This window comes from Thunnus thynnus, chromosome 7 (genome assembly GCF_963924715.1).
Source record: "Thunnus thynnus chromosome 7, fThuThy2.1, whole genome shotgun sequence".
NCBI classification, from domain to species: Eukaryota; Metazoa; Chordata; class Actinopteri; order Scombriformes; family Scombridae; genus Thunnus; species Thunnus thynnus.
The window spans coordinates 6,533,647-6,547,518 of NC_089523.1; the positions used below are offsets into that span (position 1 = coordinate 6,533,647).

General features: G+C 41.6%; 1 protein-coding gene across 1 annotated transcript; it reads right to left on the minus strand.

Annotated features, from left to right (window-relative positions):
- On the minus strand, window positions 1-13,254 carry sgpp2 (sphingosine-1-phosphate phosphatase 2). The gene is made up of 5 exons (XM_067594028.1): window positions 12,845-13,254; window positions 10,610-10,771; window positions 5,100-5,279; window positions 2,374-2,463; window positions 1-745 (listed from the first exon to the last, which is right to left on the minus strand). The coding sequence occupies exons 1-5, from the start codon at window positions 13,067-13,069 to the stop codon at window positions 200-202; spliced, it is 1,203 nt and encodes a 400-aa protein (XP_067450129.1). The 5' UTR covers window positions 13,070-13,254; the 3' UTR covers window positions 1-199.
- Window positions 13,255-13,872: the final 618 nt, after the last annotated feature.

The window sequence follows — 13,872 nt, forward strand, 5'->3', positions numbered from 1 at the left end:
TTGAGTCATAAAATCTTTATTGCTACATGAATACTTTGCTTACAGGTCAGTCACAAGTACCCTCCTGTGAATCATTCCCAGCGGGAGCTCCTTGTATAAAAGCAATGACACGTGTATAAAAGATCATTTGAAATAAATATGAGGTACATTTTTGTCATTGCAAATTCAGTTTACCATACATCAGTCTTGTAATAATAGGTCATAGTAGCCCCAGTAAAATGAAGACCCTATTGACCAGTATAGAGTTAACAAGTCCAACAGCTATATATGTGGCAAACTTGTACGGCACTTCAATCTCTTTCCTCCTCCTGGCACTCTGGTCATTATTTGGCACTTTGTACCATGAATACAACACCTGCAGACTCACTGTTTTCACCACCTGCCGAGTTCCCACCAATACTAAGACTCCCAAAAGGAAGCGGGTGGCGCCTAATGCCAGTACATTTAAGGTCAGTGTGGGTAGAGGTACAGGCAACACCCCTTGGGGCTCAAATGTCTGTCCCAGCTGCTCGTTTACCCAGTATCCAATAGAGCACCCGGCCCCTACGCCTAGGATAGTGGTGGTGTCCGCCCGGGTGGTGCTGTAATGGTCCAGCTCTGGATACGTGTAGCTGAGGAAGAGGGGCAGTACCAATGCCACGATGGGGGAGATGCGGCTGGTGAGCTGGAAATGGTCGAAAGTTTCCCAGTAGGGGTATGTGAGAAACATAAGGACGGCTGAGATCAAAGCGCCGCAGATCACATCCTGAAAACAGAACAACAGTATTTCATCAGGAACAGTTAAAGCAATAGTTAAACATTTTAGGAAATATGCTTATTTTCTCTCATGCTAAAAGTTAGATGAGAAAATCGATCCAACTCCAATATTTGTCTATTCAATTATAAACAACGAGCCTGGCTCTGTTTAAAGGTAACAAAATCCACCTGGAAATGCCTGAAGGTTAAACATTAATACATTATAGTTTGTTTAAAACATAAATAAAAGGGTAAACTACAGATGGTTGTTTCACAGCTTATGTGCTGGACTATTTCTTCGCCAGGCGTAGTGATTTGTTGAAGTCTGGTCATTGTGCAGGGGAAGTCACTACCCTACAGTCAGTCCCTCAGCGCTAGACGCACCTATGATACCCAGGGGTCCTTTAATGTTCATGTAAAGCATTAATGTGGATAGTTTCAGGACAGAGGTTACAGAGATACGCTCATTGATTTAGCCTTTCAAAGAGTTCGTAGCACAGAGTGTTATTATCTTCAAATATAAGACCTCCATTCCAGGGTACCACTTTTGTTAACACTTACAGCTCCATCTCTGGTGATATTAAAAATTTGTTAAAAAAAAAAAAAAAGGAAAGAAAATCACTGGCACATTCTATCCAGTGTTCCCCAGGTGTGTCATGCCTTTTATGTTTCATCATAAGAGGTTTCCCAATCTGAGAGATTATTTTGTTAAATCCAATTTGTCTGTACAGAACAGAAAAAAAGAGTTTTTTCCATTAATATTCCAAATGGTAATTTCCCATGTCATAATTGCATCTCTGATCAAAGGGAACACATTTGCACATCCATGTGTTGTTTATATTCTAAGGTGTCCATGCAATTTCATTTATGTTGGTAAAACCAAAAGGGCACTAGAACAACAATTTGTTAACATAAATGTGCTATTCACAACATAGACATGAAATCTCCAGTCAGCATTTTAATGGGATCAGATTTATAGAAATGGAGGTGGTTAATATGCCAGAACATGGAGGGAATAGAAACACACTGTTGCTCCAGAGGAAAGCTATTTGGATTGATTTTTTTTTTTTGCATAATGTTACACATAATGATTTAAATTATGAATTAATTTTGTAGAGACTCACAGGGAAACTTTGGGTTTTGTTATATCCTTGTGTTGCTATTGAGATTTTTTAAAAGGGCTATTCCTGGTCCTATTGATTTCATACACCAGATGTATTTTGTTAGCTAATCCAACTAATGTCTACATATGACGCCACTTGCATGTGTCTAACAGTAAGCATGCTGAGGACGGGCTTTGCCAGAAACGTTCTGAGCATTATATAATATTTCCTGCATAAATCGTGGTCAGTTTGTCTCCTAAAGCAGTGTTTAATGGTGAAGATGCCCTGATAAATGTGTGCTTTAACAAAATTAATTAGAAGTAACTGTCACTATTATGGTGTCAGGATTTTCCAGTGAAAGGAAGAGCAACATAAAGTGCCTGCTGAATCAAGACTTCTGGGTCAAAGCCTCCACCAGACAGTTTAACTAGACACAGATATGAATAATGAATCCTGCGTTGAGCTTGAATGTTTTATGCTGTAATGTGTGTGTGTGTGTGTGTGTGTGTGTGTGTGTGTGGAGGGACTAGCTCACCAAAACTGAATGCATGCCAGTGTAAAGGCGGCTCAGACACACCAACGACGACAGCGTCACAGCCAGCAGCAGACCCACCTCGAACTGGAACTGAGACACAAAAACATACTTTTGATCAGTGACTGATATGTAAGTACCTCACACACACACACACACACACAATGACAAACATCCCTCCTTGATTAAGTGATAAAAAGATGAACTCCGTGAAAGTGGAATGTTGTGCGTCACATGTGCCTCAAATTCCTAACATTCCTTCATGCAGGCCCAACAGTCGTCCTCTACTTTTTTTTTTTTTTTTAACCTTCCTTCACCCATCCTTTTCTTTTTCCTGTTAGTTTGTGATCAAATTATCCATTCGTCAATCCTCTTAAAAAGGCGACATGTAAGTCTTCTCTCTGCCAGTTGTCCACTCTGGCAGCTTGACGTACTGCCCGTCATCAAGTCACTGCTCCTTTATTCCTCTACTGTCTCCATCCTCTCTCTGCCCTCCCTCCTTTACCTATGGCCGCAGGTTTTGTTCCCCCCTCCATTTCAATAACAGTAAGAAGAGAGGCCTTGTGTATTCATTCACCTCCTCCACCCTCCCCTCCTGTGCCACCCCCTGCCTTTTTTCCTGTGTCTTTTCCTGTCTTTTGCAGCTGGAAGCCTATTCACTGGTAGTTCATGAAGAGAGTTTTTTTTTGAATGGCCACAAAGGATGCCGGGGACAGGAGGGGGTCACTCTGTGATTGACTGTCGTGACCTCTGACCTGCTCCGGGAACCGGGTGAGTTGCCCCGAGGCCTTGTGGCTATTCAGGACACTCTGCAAAACAGCCCACTACTCATCTGTAGCTATGCGTTCTCTTTTCTTTCAGGGGAATCCTTGAGGAATTTCAGCCCAAATGTAAGTGCTCTACTGTACGCGGGTGTCTCGGGTTGTTGAGATGATTTCTCTGACCTTGAGAAGAGCGCTGTAAGAAAATGTGACAGCAAATAGCTGAAATGATCCGACCACAAATCAGCCCTGACAGCTGCAAAGCCTGTAAACTACTGACTGAAGGATTCAGCAGTCACTCAGTTCTTCATTAAAACACAGAGCTTGATTAAGACAGCCTATGATTGAGCCACTGAGTGTTTTATTGACTTGGCAGTAGAGTAGGAGACATGAAGAGGGGAAGAGTCGGGAGGAGGAGGAGGGAGGTGGAGACGTGAACTGACAGTCATTGACTCAGTTGAGTCCATCAGAAGACCAAACAGCAGCTCAACGGGTATGGCTGATGGTGACTGATGGTGACTGCTGGCCCCGCCCCTCCCTGCCCATTGTCCAACAGCTCAGTCAGGACTTAGTGATGGACAGCGGGGCCACTCCCCTCTTTCCACTCAGCTACCAGTGAGCAAGTTGCCATCCGCAGGCTCCCAGTGTTACTTTGATTTGAGAGAAGCAGCTCAATTGGCTTGACCAAGTTAACATGGATTGGTGCCCTACTAATCTAAAGGAATCAATAAAATCCAATGGCAGTTAAATAGCACCACTAATGAGATACACAGTGTCAGAATTATAGTTCAACATCCACTTAGCCTCAGAGGGCAGAAGCTCTAATGAGGGAGAGGTACATCATTTGCAGTCAGCGATGGCGGTAATATCATTTTCATAGTAATGAGCGGTGTAACCAATTACTATTACAATTTCAGCAATAAAATTAGAGTTACTCATCAAGAACAAGTTGGCGTGCAGCCACTTGATCTAATTTTCCTGACAGGTATGAGCTTACTTAGACTGATCTGACTTACAGTAGGGTGTTGTTACTCATCATGTGTCTGTGTGTGCAAGTATGCCACCAACCTCTATTATTATTATTATTATTATTATTATCATTATTATTATTATTGAGCAAAATCATGATAACAAGATTAAGTCTCTACAGCCATGCTGGAGGCTCTGTGAGGCAAAGATTTGCTTTTATTTAAATGCAGTATGCTAATATGCTCACAATGACAATGTTACTGTACCTGTTCAGCAGATATAATACTCCACCACCTTACTTTAGCAGGTTAGCATTTGCTAATCAGAACTAAACAAAGTACAGCTGAAGTTGATGGGAATGTCATTAGTTTTGCAGACAATTAAAATGTTGACCTGATGATGGCATTAGATTAAAAGTTGGGGCATTACTAAACTGATTATGATTCATCCTGAGGAGGAAATGGATGCTTATATCAAATTTCATTTCAATCCATCCACTAGTCGAGACATTTCAAATCAAAACCACAAATGCCAACCTCATGGAGGCGTCATCAGATAAAACATCTGTCATTAGTCATTAGGATACAGTTAATTCTTTGGCAACCATGAATGTCTGTGCTAATCAATTTAGTAGATAACATTTTTCAAAGGATAAGTGAACACTTTGACCTCCTGGTGGACCATGGGAATGTCTGTACAAGATTTCATGGCTATCCATCCGATAGTTGTTGAGACATTTCAGTCTGTGCTGGACAGACTGACTGACAGACCAACAGACTGATGTTACCATTCATAAAGCCAAACTGTTACCGTGGCTAATAATCTAACCTCAAAGGTTCCACTGACTTTCTCTTCTGATTTTCAAATGTATTTTACTGTCTAGTTTAGCAAATCAAGCAGGTTCAGGTGGCATCACAAGATCTATGTATGAGACTTTGGTCACCTGATCACAGTCTCCCAACAGCAAAGAATTTAATCACAGCTACTAGTGATGCTCACCTGTATCCTGGAGGGGGCGCTTAGTAAAAGTGTGAAGAAGATGGCAGTGGCAGCCATGGCGTGGGTGGAGGGCAGCCCGTATTCAGCATCGACACGTGTCTCAAGCTTGACCACAGGGGGTGAGCAAGGGCGAGGCAGCTTTAGCACATCCTTCATTACCTGGCCGATGTACATCACCAACTGAGGAAAGGGAAAGGATAGGTGCTTCTTTAAAAGCAGTCTTTTTTGTATGGTAACTCTCTAGTGCAACACTGAGCCTTGATTAAAGAATATAGAGGATTTAAATAGAAGATCAAATCTATGGCTAGCAACTAGATCTATCTGATCTAGCACTCTAAAGGTAAAGAACCTGAGAGATTCTGTCTAAGTAATTTAACCATCCCGGTGGGATATTTTCTTGTTTCCCAATATAGTTGGCTTCATACAGTATTAATTTATCATCTATACTGCTATAAAAAACAGTCTACAGCGTCATAACAATTATATAATAAAAAGTGAAACAGAAGAGCACTGTAGAGTGCAGCAAAAAGCAGAAATTAGAGATGGAAGAAGATGATAATAAAATAATGAGTAGAGGAAGTAAAATCCTGGTTAAGCTATGTTCTAAAACTAACCACACACTCTTATGAATAAGTAATCACCATTCCCACTCAATAAAAAAATAAGAAAAGAAATGCACAAGAGTGGAGACCCACCCTGGTATAAAGTGCAGATTCTGCACTCATACGGTAACAGAATCTATTGTAAGAAACTGAGAATTGAAGAAGGCAGGGTTTGCTGACACAGCGTCTTCAGTTGGATAGAGGGCTCTTGACACAATGACACAGTCAGTGTAAGGTGTACGTGTGGGGAGGTGTATAGGTATGGGGGTGTGTGTGTCCTGCCAAATGTGCTGCCTATTCTCTTTCATGAGATCCCCAGCGACCCTCGGAAGGGGCAGCCTGCTCCAGCTCCAGGTTTATTTAAAGCTCTGCCTTGTATATTTAATGAATGGCTGTCTTAGCAAGGAGCAAGGAGGCAGTGCAGAGAGAGAAGGAGCAGGACACTAATGTGTGTGTTTAAGGGAGAGAATAGAGAGGTTGTTATTACCATCTCTACTGACACTGCAATCAGGAAATGCTTGTTTCCATGGCAAATGAGATATAAAAGTAGGTCCACTGACCCACTCTTACTGCAGCAACTTGTAGAAAAAGAGACAGAGAGGCTTGCAGACAGAGAGAGAGGAAAGTGAAAGAGGCAGAGATTGAAATTCAAGCCCAAAAGCATGGAGACACCTGAACATTAAACATGTAATTCCAAAACCATGGACTCCACTCCTGGTTTCAGGCTTTCCACAAGAGTTTGGAACACGGCTGCAGAGATTTGCTCCCCTTCAGCCACAATAGTATTAGTGAGGTCAGGCAGCGATGGGCAATAAGGCCTGGCTCCCTAAGGTGTTGCATGATGGGGTTGAGGCTAGGGCTGTGTGTTCTGTCTAAAATATCATCATCTGTTATAGCATTAAGATTTCCCTTATAGGAATAGTTTGACATTTTCAGAAATTTGCTACTTGCACTCTTGCCAAGAGTTATTAAAAGCTTGTTAGGCCTTCCACTCTCATGTCTGTGCATACAGAGCTGGAGCAAAAACACTTAGTTTAGAACAACAAAAACAGACATAACAGCAGTTCTAAAGTTCATATTCGCTGCATTTTGTTTGTTTCATCTATATTTCGTAATTTCCCTCGGGATAAAAAAAAGTATCTTATTATATACACAAACAGAAACATAACTAGCTAGTCTACAGTCTACAGCCATGCTAGCAGCTTTACAAGGCTGCAGTTAACTAAATGCTAAAGTAAGCATGCTAACATGCTCACAATGACAATGCTATCCTGTTGATTTCTAGCAGATAGAGGTTCAACAACTTAGTTTAGTGTGTTAGCATTCTAAGTAAAGCTGAGGCTGATTGTAATCTCAGTTTTTACATGTATGCTATTTGGTCATAAACCAAATTATATATTATATTATTATATTAAACAATTTAAATTTAAATTTTTGACCTTAACCACTTCTTGGAGAACTGTTAGCCTGGTAACCTCACAATGACGTCAAGACTGGAAATTACTGCGCTCTGTTACTGTTCAAAGAAATAGTTATAACATGTAGCCCCCTGTACAACCATTTATATTTTATATTTCTGTTTGTGTATATGGCTTTAACAAACAATGAGTTAATTTGTGAACTTAGAGGAGCTAGAAGGTGAATTTAACACTATTGGAGAGAGCCAGGCTAGCTGTTTCCATCTGCCTCCAGTCTTTTTGCTAATTTAAGCTAATCAGCTCCCTGCTCTAGCTCTATACTTTTACATGAGAGTAGTATTAATCATCCTTATATTACCTTGGAACAACGGTGCCTAAATAGCCCCAAACCAAATGTCCACATACGTTTGGCCAGTGTAAGAAGATAATGAAAATGAAGAGAATTAGTTTTTTCTTTTCCACAATAAGTGCCTTGTTCATTCCAAAAGCTAAACCTCTCTTTTCCACCTCACCAATGTAACACTTATTCAAATATTTGCATCTACCTACACTACACTGTACCTACACACAAGCAAAGTGAATAATTGGTACCATGAAGTGGACAATAAACAGATGACACACAATGCTGAACCCATTAAGCACGTCTGACCCCATCCACTCACCACAACTGTGTATTCATACAACAAGCTGTACTGTGTGTATCATCTACTATGTTCCATCCTCTGCCTCTGAACAATGCAGCTGCCCACCAGCTCAAGTGCTTGCATGATATGATACCCCCACCCTGCCCCCCTGCACTCACCATTAACACAAACATCATATTCAACTGCCTCTAGTAAAGCCACTGCGCCAGCCTCTCATTGGTGTCTTTGTACCAGTTACATCAAAGGCCAGGCCCAGGGACAGTCTGGTCACATTAAGGGAAGAGTTAAAATCAGGTCAACACACACAATGCACATACACACACACCCACTGGAGTGTGTATGTGTGCATGTTTTCTTATGAATAAGTGTATTGATCCCAGGCTAGTGTGGCTTTGGACTTTGATCTGTCAACATGTGGATCATGTGGAGTGAGCGAGAGTGTGTGTGTAGGAAAGAGGGGCTATTGCACAGGTCACTGTTTGTGTGGAGAACACACACCCATGCACACACACACGTTTGTTTTTTGCCTATAGTGACATGAAAGGGTTTGGTTACTAGTTCATATTTGTGATGCATCACACAGGCCAGGTAAAAAAAAACTGAACTAAGTGACCTCTAAGTGACTAAAAAATAGAGTTAGAATTCTACTCTCATACACTGTTGATAATATTTACACATAATAAGGATTATTTTGCACTTAACTCCAAATTGCTCCTGGTGGCTGTGCCATCAGTGTGTGAATGTGTGTGAATGGGTGAATGTGATTCGTAGTGTAAAAGCGCTTTGAGTGGTTGGAAGACCAGAAAGGCGCTATACAAGTACAGTCCATTTACCATTTACCATTTAAATTACAGAGCAACTACTTTAACTTTAGTGACTGTGGAACTCATCAACTGCAAATGGGTATTTTGGAGTCATACTGCCGCCAGCCCTGCTAAACCAAGAAGTTCCTCCATAATATGAGTGTTAAGCCAATATCCCAAATCCCCGCAGCATAGTTTCTGCAATTTACTGAGATAGCCTTAATTAGGCAGCAGAATCTCTTGTTCTTCTGGGTCCAGTTTTAAAGTTGTGCTCAGTCTTTGCTGACCCGCTCATTGACTTACAATCCTCTTGTGTTCTTTTATAGAGATTTCTTTTTTCCAGAATAATGACACACACTCATTTACATACACACACAGCTTTGTAGAGGTTCTGTTAGAGTGGAGCAGCTTTTTTCTGATAAATACAGTCTTTCACCTTATTTATAGTCTAAGCTTTGTTAATATTTTTTTTCTGCTTATTTGAAAGTATTATGAACATGTAGCATAATAAAGCTAATCCCTCTCTCTACCCAAGCCTCTCTATCTCTCTCTACACTTTCAAGGATTAAATAAAAAGGCAAAAATGCCAAAATACATTTTAAAAAGTTGTTATTACGCCAGTAAAACCTGACACGTACCCCAGTTTATTTGTACCAACATACCAATATTCCTGAACTCAATGCTTAGTTTCTCTCTAAACATTCTCCAAATATCCATCTCTTAGTGTATGACCTATATGTCATTATGTAAAAGTATAACCTGAGAGTCCTGATATTCCAAACAGCACAGGTAGGTGTATGATTAGCATAACGCTGCACTACAGTAATACCATATAACAGGGCAATGTAATTCATGACCATATGGTTAATGACAGTCATTGTTTTCTAAGTCAACCAAAGTCACTTTGCAAGTAAAGCCAACAGAGGGTAGTGAAGGACACAAGGGTAAGCGTGTATGTGTGTGTGTGTCTGTGTATGTGAATGAGTGTGTGTCATTCATGGGCTTGTAATGCGTTTGCTCATGCATACAAGTCTTAATTTGCATGGGTGCCCTTCAATCGTTGGCGTGAGTTGTGTGTGTGCGTGTGTGTGTGTGTGTGTGTGTGAGTGTGAGAAGGATAGACAGGAGAGAGGAGAGAGCCCCCCATGAACCTTAGATAACTCCACCAGCACAATGGCAGGGTGCTGTTGGAAGTTAGAAGTGCGGGGTGATGAGCCCCGAGGGCTGACAGACCAAATGGCTGGTCCAGAGAGAGAAAGCTCAGAGTGCTGATGAGGCCAATAAAACACTCTGTTGGTAGACTAGGGGGAGGAGAACATGGGGTAAAGCTGGTAATGTCTAACTGGAGGGAGGGGAATGAGTGTGTTTAGCAGGCGAAATGGGGAGTGCGTGCATGTGTGTGTATTGGTGTTTATGTGTGTTTGAGAGGAGTTCACACAGGGGCCTGGTGCAGCCAAGATGCCAGAAGAATGCTATCTCTACCCCTGGGGGGGCCAAACAAGGGGTTCAGACACAGGGCACCCACCAAGCGCTCGGGGCGGGGACACAAAGGGCACAAAAACAAACTGCCCGTCACACACTCTGCAGGAGCGAGGGCTTATGGCTGTCTGTGTCTGTCTGTGTGTCTCTGGAAGTGTCAAATACACTCCTTCTGGGAACAAGTTTGACATGTTTTGAGGGTCTCTTGTATTGCGCTAGATTCTGTCAGAACAAACATCTAAAGGGGAGATCCAAGCAGTCTTTTTCCACTGATGTGTCCTTATGTGTGGCCTCTCATCATGTCAGGGGCCCCGGTCAGCCTGGCCCCGGTGGCCCCAGGCCTGGGGATATATGGACATGGTGGTGTCATAGACAGGTCACTGGAGGGAGTGAAGGATGAAAGGAGGTTGAAAGGTGAAGAGAGAGACGGAACTGCAGAGAGAAGAGAGGTGGCATTGTGTAACTGATGGACATTAGACCGGAGTCTGGCGCAAGAGCATGCTGAGGTGGTCTGACTGACATGTACACACACACACACACACTTTCTATGTCGCTGTGACTCACAGTCCACATGTTGACAAGGCGACGGCAGAGGAAGGGGTCCAGGTTCCAGTGTATGCAGGGCAGACAGGTGATGTAGAAGACTTCATGCCCCAGGCCGGCCGAGAACAGGAAGAGGAAGTGCAGCAGCCAGTTCCTGACTTCATATTGAGGCCTGCTGCAACCCTGTACAGAAAAAACACCTATGAACATGAGATGCAGTATATAACAAAACTGAGTACACCCCTGGCCAATATCACTCAATATCACTAAAATGTTGAGTAATTACAAGTCCCTCCATTTAATACAATTTTATTTGTTTTTAGACAATTCCCAAGATGAAATTCAGCCAATTCACTTGAAAAACAGAATGTTTGACTAATTAAACTATAATGAAAGGTCTGTATTTAAGAACAAACTGCAACAAAAGTCAGCACACGCTTCATTAGTGAGAAAATACTCTAAAGGTGTTCTATTGGATTCAGGTCAGGGCCATACTTGGTCAGGTCATAGTTTTCACTTTTTTCTTCTTTAAAATCTCTTTCTTTCTCTTTTACAGTGTGTTTGGGATCATTGTCATGTTGGAAAATTCCTCTCCTGCCAACCTTCTTGAGACTGGGAGTCATATTTTCATTCAATATTTGGGTATATGAATTTGCATTCATAGTGCCATCTATAAATGTTATCTCCCCTACACCTTTTGCACTCACGCAGCCCCATATCAGCACACTCCCACCTCCATGTTTCATGGTCAGCACTATGCAGCCACTGTGGTAGTCCTGGCCAGGTCCACGCCAAACATGCTGGACCCTATCTGATCCAAACAAGTTTCATCTGACCAGAGAATGTGCTGCCAATATTCATCAGACTTCTTTTCATGTTCTTTGGCAAAGTTTAATCTTGCAGTTTTGTGCCATTTTGTGAGCAATGGTTTTCTTCTTGGACTTCGTCTGTAGAGGTTGACTTCATGGAATGTCCTTCTTTCCACTGTCTGAGCAGACACTGAAACACCAATTTCCACACATAATCCTTGTGCCAAGTCAGAAGCTCTTGCTCGTCTGTTTTTCAGTACAAGGTTGCATAAATAGCAAATTGTGCGTATTGTCATTTTTTGAGGACGGCCACTGCACCTTCTGTTATTTGTAGTATGGGTAGTATGGGTTTCTTACTTGTTCAGGCAATTCCTTACCATGTGAAGCCATGTTTCATTAGACACAATCCAGACCTTAATGGAGAAAGTTGATGTGCTGACAGGTTCTTTTATAACCTTGCTCAGGAAATCTAATCTGTTTCTAATTGCAAATAGGGTCAAATACCCTACACTTCACCCTAAAAACACTACAATAATTATAACATGATACAATTTCGAATCATTTAACATTTTAGTGATATTGTAAAGGGGTGTACTCAGTTTTGCAACCATGGTATCAGGTATCATTTAGATATCCCAGCTAATCTTGCTGACACATCCAGATCATCTTTGCAGCTATTTCCTCACATTTTGAGTCTGCAATTCAAAACCTATAGTTTGTCTTTACTCAGCTGATTTAAGCACATGAACAAATACAAAATAGCTATTGTTATTATGGTCATTGTCTTTGTTAAGTATCAAGATCCAACTCTAAAGGAGTAGTCAAGCAATTTAGTAGTGCACTTTCATGAAGTTATGGGACTAAGAAGAGGCACTTGAAAAGAAGAACGGTCAAAATCGATAGAGCAGAGACCATGTTTAAAGACACTCTTTAGGTGCTCCATTTACATGATCTATGTTCATGATCGGAAGTTCCTAAGACAGAAAGTCTTAGGAGGACTGTGATCCTCCTCACTTTAATAGCCTGTCCAAGAAAAGGGAGACAGAGAAGAATGTAAACAACTTGTCATTGTGCAGATGAGGATCTGGGGGCTGACACAAACAGCTTAACAAACGGGAAAAGCCAGTCAGAGTTTGGTATGCACAATCTATGATAAATCTAAACCTTCATTTTAGTAAATTCTGAAATTTGTGTGGTTTACTCTTACTTCCTATATGTAAAAACTTTGACGTCAGTGTTATAGCTAAAAAAAAGGGCAAAGCTGGGCTTTCATATAAAAAAAGTCCATTCAGTCCTCTAAATTATTCACTAATGTTGTGGGAATCAAATGCAAACAGGCTATCTCACTCTAGCAGACGTTTTGGTTTCTGATTTTGAGTAAATTTAATTTTTAAGTTTCAGTTCACTTACACTGAGATAACCAGTTTTTTTGCAGTAAAACACTTACACCAGCGGTACATCCATTTCCCTTGTATTTATAGTTTGAATTGTTGTCCTGGTGGTCCCATCTCGTCTTCAGCTGTCCACATGGTTTGTCAGTATGGTCCGGGGTTGCCGGAGCGCGCGTCATCCCTTGGCTGTGATGCGCGGCTTCGACAAGGAAGAGTCCGCATCGTCTCTGGAACCCGGCCACAAGCTCCGGGCCATGGAGGTAAGCCAACAGCTCCAGCATGTCAGGTGAATGAGGCAGCAGTGCAGCTTGATGTGGATTTTCGTAAGCAGGATAGGTAATGTAAGGTGATATTCGCCCAGGCGGGGCGCATCACAAGGGAAGGGTGCAGAGCAGGTGCGGCTGCTGTGTGTCACAGGTGTAGGCGAGGGGGCGGGGCTAGAAGGGGCCAGACCGATAGTCTTCATTGGTAAACGTTTGCCCGACCTTTATACTGAAATGGTTCACACAAGTATTTATAGCAAGTGGAAGGAGAATTTATTGCACTGGCCATCCATGATAGCAAGGGGCGTTTGTGGAGTTTGTGTATTTACATTACGGAGAACTGAACTCAGTGATGTAATAAAAGACCTAGAAGGTAAGTAGACAGTCCCGTGGTCCAAAACCAGGTTGATGTGGGATTAAAACACGACAAAGATATTGATAAATGACAGAATAGAGCCTAATAAGGCTGAAAGGTTGGGAGCAGTCTGGGAAGAAGTAGGAGGCAATAAATTGTCAGTATTTTGAACATTTTGAAAAAAAAAATTCCTCAAATCATGTATATCATAGTCCTCTGATTCAGTAATTCGTTGTTCCTCATTTGCTTGCCAATCATGTGCCAAAATACAGTACATGCATGAGAAAGACTTAGTGTCCATACATATGTGTGTATGTGGGTGAGAGAGAAATGGGGCATGATGGAATTTAGATTTTTTATTTTTAATTTTTATTCCATTTATTTTATTTTATTAGCTTGTTTTAAAAAAATATAGGTACATGTTTCAAGTAAAATAAGAGACTGCATGATCCTCCCTTATCATCAT

Excerpts from the sequence above, each read along its gene's own strand:
- sgpp2 (XM_067594028.1), bottom strand. The coding sequence starts at position 13,069 with ATGCTGGAGCTGTTGGCTTACCTCCATGGCCCGGAGCTTGTGGCCGGG. Across the intron at positions 10,772-12,844 it reads GAAATGGATGTACCGCTGGT|GGTTGCAGCAGGCCTCAATA; the intron begins GTAAGTGTTTTA and ends TTTTCTGTACAG. Across the intron at positions 5,280-10,609 it reads GCCTTGTCAACATGTGGACT|TTGGTGATGTACATCGGCCA; the intron begins GTGAGTCACAGC and ends CCCTTTCCTCAG.